The sequence below is a fragment of the Fopius arisanus genome, unplaced genomic scaffold, assembly GCF_000806365.1.
Source record: "Fopius arisanus strain USDA-PBARC FA_bdor unplaced genomic scaffold, ASM80636v1 scaffold00132, whole genome shotgun sequence".
NCBI lineage: Eukaryota > Metazoa > Arthropoda > Insecta > Hymenoptera > Braconidae > Fopius > Fopius arisanus.
This window is the reverse complement of record NW_011887871.1, coordinates 64,721-71,242: the sequence shown is the minus strand read 5'-3', so window position 1 is coordinate 71,242 and position 6,522 is coordinate 64,721. Positions and strand designations below refer to the sequence as shown.

General features: G+C 37.4%; 1 protein-coding gene across 3 annotated transcripts in view; it reads left to right on the top strand.

Moving 5' to 3' along the window:
• LOC105271993 (Tyrosine--tRNA ligase) overlaps positions 1-6,522 on the top strand; it is a 136,913-nt gene that overhangs the window by 78,781 nt on the left and 51,610 nt on the right. The window contains exon 1 of one of the 3 annotated variants that reach the window (XM_011313848.1): positions 3,142-3,200. The exons of the other annotated variants lie outside the window; for them this stretch is intronic. Within the exon in view, the coding sequence (XP_011312150.1) occupies positions 3,159-3,200 (42 nt within the window). The 5' untranslated portion in view covers positions 3,142-3,158. Of the gene's footprint in view, positions 1-3,141; positions 3,201-6,522 lie in introns of those variants that run through there. 3 annotated transcript variants of the gene reach the window in all.

Sequence of the window (6,522 nt, the reverse complement as noted above, 5' to 3'; positions counted from 1 at the left end):
TTAGTATTTTTGTATACAAAAAACGTTTTCTCCATCGACTCGGGTGGATCAATTAGCAGGCTGTCATCAAGGTTTAACAGGATCAGCAAGGCTTTGTGATCGCTATCGTAGATTTTTGTTTTAACTCTGTTATTGACAAGATCTCCGATCCTCAATCTGGAATCAATCAAAGTCAAATCCAGGAAAGATTCGGCTTCAATATATGTGTAGTTATCAGGAGGGATGAGATTGATCTTATATCTCTGGTCATTGGTTAGTTCCCAATGCCTCAGATGTCGCCCTCTGTCATTATTAAGGGAATCTCCATAGCCTTGATGTCGGGCATTTAGATCTCCCATCATCGCGTAGTAATTATTGATATTGTCGAGCTTAAGTTCTCTGAAAAGGAAGCTAAGTTCGTCCAGGAATATTTGCTTTTGTTCAACTGCATTTGTAGCGGAAACACTAATAAAGAAAATTTGTTTGTTCGTGACCGTGACAAGTTTGATAATAGAATACTCTAATGCTTTATTATTTATTGAATTAAGATAATTAATTACATTGTATTGTAGATTTTTTTTTCTAACAATTCCCGTTCCTCCCGAGAATTTAGAGTTCTTTCTGTCGTTTTAGTTTTAGTAAATTAGTAATTCTCGAAAGAATTTTATGATTGCTATTCAGCTTAGTTTCGCTGATTAAAATTATGTCTAAATCATGATTTTCAAAAAATTTTTGTAGAAAATATCTTCTCTGTTGTCTAACCAATGAATTGACATTGATGGACGCGATTTTTAGTTCTTTCAGAAGAGATTGAGTGTCCTCAATACTATTATCCCTAGGGGAATTATTCCATGGGTGCATCATCATTGTTTAGTTTTAAATGAGCTAATATTTTAAAAATGTTTTTCGTATTTGTCTCAACCTGAGTTGAGATCTCAGAAATTTTATTAGAGATGGCAGCACCAATCTTTTCTGACATAGAAGAAAGCATCTTGTCCATCATTGTCTGTGCCCATGGGTGGGGGGGTACGTCAGACTCTCTAGACTCTATGGTTGTATTATTATTAAGGTTATTCGCAGGTGAAGTCTGTGATGGATTATTCAACAATGTTTGAGTTTGATGAATTATTCTAGAAGGTATGGTTTTTGAGTTGAAATTAGAGTGAGCTTTAATATTTTGACTTTTCACGCTCTTGACTGTGTCTGCGTATGATATATTTCTGGAGACTTTTTTGAGAGCATTTCTATCTTTCGTTCCCTTGTTTTGTTTCTCAATTCTATATCAGATTTCACGATTTGTAATGCTTGTTTATAATAAGGGCATCCATTGTAATTGGTAAGGTGTCCATTTAGATCGCAGTTTGCGCATTTGAGAAGATTCTTATCTGCGTTCTTATTTAAATTGCACTCGCCAGGTTTATGACCTAGGCTGCACTTCACGCATCTAAATTCCCGCGCGCAGTTAGCACTTGAGTGCCCCAGGCGCTGGCAATTCTTACATTGGAAGAGACTGTTCTTATGGAGAGGCTCCCAACGAATTTTTTGAAATAGAAGGATTTTAATCTTTGTTAATTCTGCAAGTGTTGATTGACTTGAAATCTGTACTAAGAAGGCGAAATTCTCGGAATTTTTCTTGAATTGAATTTGACTGACTTTTAAAATTTCAACATTTTTTAGATTTAAGCTATTTAACTCTGCCATAATCTCCGTCTCATTAAGCCTCCGAAAAGGTCTTTTAATACTATGGTTTTCGGTTTTGAGCTCTTAGGTGTATAAGTATAAAACTCTATATTTTGTTCTTTTAACTAATTCTTGATTATCTGAAATATCTCTAAATGCGCAGTATTGATACTGATACAATTGGAGTCTCTTGGCTGCTTTAGATAGAAGCGTGATTTGTATTTTTGAGAGAGATTTAAAATTTTGTTCGATAAGTCCTTGATATTCTGATTATATGTGTGTATGGGAGCGGGCAGCGGTTGATTGACCGGGTCAATGCCCGGGTCGCTGGCTTGTATCTCGGTCTCGTTATCTTCAGGTAGACCCGTAAATGCGTTGTGTGTATGGTAGCCGGTGTGTCGCCAACAGGTGTTCGAGTGTGTGCTGGTGAGGATGAGTGTTTGGCTTTATTTACTCGAGTCCAACCGTCCTTCTCGTTCGTAGAATTAAAATTCTTATTCCTCGAATTATTGTCGATTTTCGAGGGATTGATCTCAGAGATATCAGAGAGGTCGGAATCACTGTCGATGAATATTGAGTCTGGGGCTTTTGAGCCTCCAGGTTTGGCAAGAATACTTGTAGACTGAGAGTTTTGTGAAGTTTGCGTTCCGTAGAGACGCTTTAATTCGTTTATCTCTCTGTCGAGTCTATTTGAGGTGATGTTGGATGGACCTCTTCTAGATGATTTTCCTCGGACAGTACTATCGGAGGAGTTATTTTTCCTTTTTTGTGGTTGCACATTAGGTATGATAAAACCTCTGCCTCTGCCTTGGGAAGGAATATTCTTGCCTCCTCTGGGAGTTTTGGGCACTTTATCTGCCATATTATATTGGCTTTTAATTAGTGAACTGGTATCCTCACTTATTAAATGATGGTGATTTTTGATTTTGAACTGGCGTAGGTAGAGGGAAAAAAAGATTGCACATTTTCCCTTTACTCCGAAATATACGAGAAACTCTGTAGCAGGATTGCTACGCTGATTCAAAAAAGCGTTAAATGGACGTTGGCGAGAGTGGTGGAGCGTACGTCCGATCGCTTTGACTACTTAGAGCAGACCATCGGGTGCTCTCCCAACTGAGCTATCCGGCTCCTAGCCATTTCTTCTATTACGCCTCGCCAGGCTCTGATGTGTGTTGTGCAGAAGTGTGGCGTGTTCTGGAAACACGCAAGGATTCCAATTATAAACGAGTACAATTCAGTTATTAAAATGCTAAAACTAGTCCAAAATTACAAGAATGTCCTCAAGTACAGTGAATCTCGGAAGGAGCGACTCCCCAATTCTGAAAAATGGGAGATTGATTTCAATTGCATGGTCGGAGATTTATTCTATACTGCTCATCAGAAGCAAATGGACGCTATCAAAAGTGAGAAAGGTCGAACAGCGTCTACGTTATTGAATCTGCATTGAGAGACGAAGGACTGTTTGGATAGAATCATCGTCAAAGAAACATGGGTCGTTCATGCACAAGATGAAAAGGAAAAAACCGAAGAAAGAGAACAAGGTATGATAATCAAATGGACACAATTTGCTAGAGTTCTTCGAAGATAGAAATACCATACTGCTGCATTAGCTTCTACGCTGAAGCTTCACTTATAGAAGCCTGCGCTTTTTCATTTCAATGTCAAATAAGAGGTCCCGTCAGTTTTGTTACTGATCCCCTATTTTTTTTACGTTATTTGTGAAAACGGATCAATTATATATATTTAGATCCATTAACGGTGCCGCGCTGCCACTCAACGTATAGGGCGTCGTTGTGGTAAGAATAGGACGCTACGTTGAGTACCAATATGGAAACATAAATATTTTTAAGAAGTTTTTCAGCTTCAATTATTATGAATGGATCAAATTCATCTGATTTTACGAACAAGACTATGGATATTTATACTCTAGATCAGGGATGGGCAACCTCTGCTCTGAGAGCAAGTCGTGCTCCCAACCTCTATTAGTGTATAACAAGGGGTAGAGGAGAACCGATTGTGTAAGGTCATGGGCATTTATGACCCAGGTCGTAAAGGCCCTTCTCCTCGGCTGAAATCAACCGAAGTGGGGGTAACGCTTAAGAAAAGGAAAAGAGGAGAAATGTCGTTGAAGAAAAGGAAAAGCGGGGAAATGAGACAAAAATGGAAAATGTGAAATTTTCTTCACTATGACGTGTTTATTTATTTTGAAAGCAGACGTTACAAATAAAATATAGATGACGGGTGGTCAATTCCAGAGGAAAGGAATAAATTCAACAATGTCATGTTCCAGTGTCCCGCGATTATTTATTCAAGAAATGAAATTGATTGAAATAAAAATATTCATTGAAGGAAATTTTTAAAAAATATTATGTTCAAAAAATATTCATGTTTTATAATCAGAATCAACATCAGCTGGTAGAAACTGCAATGTTTGGTATTTTCTGTTTCAGATATTTTGCGTTATTAAGTTCGTTATTGGACTAAAAATTTAAAAAGCAAGTTAAAAGATGTCAATAATTCGGAAAGCTGAATTTTAAGAGCACTTTCATGTTTTTTTTAATGAGTATTAGTTATTCATATTTGAGTCAATAACGCCGCAGAATTTGAAGCGATTGAATGCAGGGTCTGTAGTTTCAAAAAAGAATTATAAATAAAACGTTTTCTCGTATAACACTGGCGTATTTTAAAATTATGAAATGCTTCATATTTCATCTTGTAAAATTTTTCAGGCTGCTGGGTTTGTCATAGTGCAATTTAATCGTTTAAAAATTGACTAATACACTCCGGCAAAAGTTGAAAAATCAAAATGATAAATTGTAATTAATCTTCACCGTATTAATTATTGATACCTTTTAAATTTCGTTCTATACTTTCTCCTTGGAACAATACTGAGAATCAGATTTTCAATTAATCGGCAACAAGTTCTATATATTATAAGTTATATATATATTTTTTAACTAAATAGGATATGTGCAGGGCAAAGCGCAGAAAATTTTCCAAATTCTAAAATAATATTTTGGGGGAATATTTCTGTTCGAGACTGTCTGCCGAAAACGTAGTCATCAATTGTATTGCACTTGGCCGATTGGCCGGATTTGATCGTAAAATTGCGGGAGGGAGGGGGTTGAGTTGAATTTTCCAAATGTATTCAATTTCCCAACTTCAATCTGTTCTTTTGGAGCATTAAATGCAGACGTGTGTTTAGTTACCAAGTCGCAGTTCAGATTATCTGCTTGAAATAGTTAGTGATTGTGCATAGTGATTTTATCATAGTGTCAATTGTTTACATATTGGTGCCATGGAGCCTCCCATGAAAAGGTTTAAAAACAATGAGCCTGACATTGACTGGGAACTTCGTTTTGCATGTACGAGAATTGGTGAGAGAACATTGTGTTTATTGTGCGAATGCGAATTTACCTGCATGCGGAGATTCAATGTTGAGAGACATTACAAAAGCAAGCATGCAGCTTTTGACATGACTTTTCCCCTAGAGTCATTAGCGCGAGCTAATGAATTTCGCGTTATGAAAGCCAAACATTTGTCATGAACAAATGTTTTGGAGAATCAAGTTTCTTCTCTCAACGGAAACACTCCTCTTCAACTTGCTCACAAAATCAGAAATGATACGTGCAAGAGATCTCCGGCATTTAATAATAAATGGGAACATTGCTATGCATGCAGCACAATCGGTGAAAAGGTTCTATGTTTATTGTGTCATTTGCAATTTAAAAGCATGAGGTCCTTTAATATTGAGAGGCATTATAGGCAAAATCATAGTAGCTTCGATTTGAGTTTTCCACTTCATTCGGACAACCGCGTTAACGAAATCCGGGTTTTAAGAGAGAGAATTTTAGCGGCCGAACATTCAAATGATGTTTTGTGTAATGATGACCTTCGAACCACGAATTTAATGTCATTTCAAGCCGCCTATCAAAGCGCGAAAGACAAATCGTCATTTACTGCCGGTGAAAAATATAAAGAGATTTTTGTAACCCATATGGATACGTTATTTCGAGGAACTTTGTTGGACAAGAGAATGAAAAGATTTGTTGAAAATTTACCATTATCGAGACGTACAATAATGCGAAGAATTGAAGCAATCGGTGCTGACCTCCGCGCTCAATTAACAGATGACTTTTCTCGTTGTTGTTTTTTTTCCTTTCAATTAGATGAATCTACGGATAGACCCGATTGTGCTCAAGTCGTCATCTTCGTTCGTTTAGTTTTTCCCGATCTGTCTATTCGCGAAGAGTTATTTACATTATTTTCCTTAAAAACGAGTACGAAGGGTGAAGATATTTTTGATGCTCTGAAGCAAAGTTTCATTTCCGCGAAAGTGCCACGTCACAAATTACTAGCTATCACCTCGGATGGTGCTGGAAACATGACTGGTTGCACGAAAGGTTTAATTGCGAGGTGTAATAATGACGCTGAGTTCCCGAAATTCCATCATTATCACTGCATGTTGCACCAGCTAGCTTTATGCGTTAAAAAAATTTCGGGCGATGTCATAACTTTAACAGTTAAAATAATTAATTCGATAATTTCAAAACCCTTGCAGCATAGACTGTATAATGTTTGCAAAGAAGAGAATAATTTAGAATCTCGCGATTTATTGTTTCATACAGAAGTTCGGTGGCTTAGCAAGGGGGTTAGGCTGTGTCGGTTCTGGGAAAATTTAGATGATATTGTTTGTTTGAATGATGTGGAGTGGCGCTCGAAATTGGCATTCACCCCGGACATAAGGCCCGGATGGAGGGAATTTTTTCTCGACAGGCGATTTTACGCCCTCCTAATTCGCGGTCAAGACCCGAACCTTGATCTCAAGCGATGCCTTGTCGGTAACTACGGCAATCGCTGGAA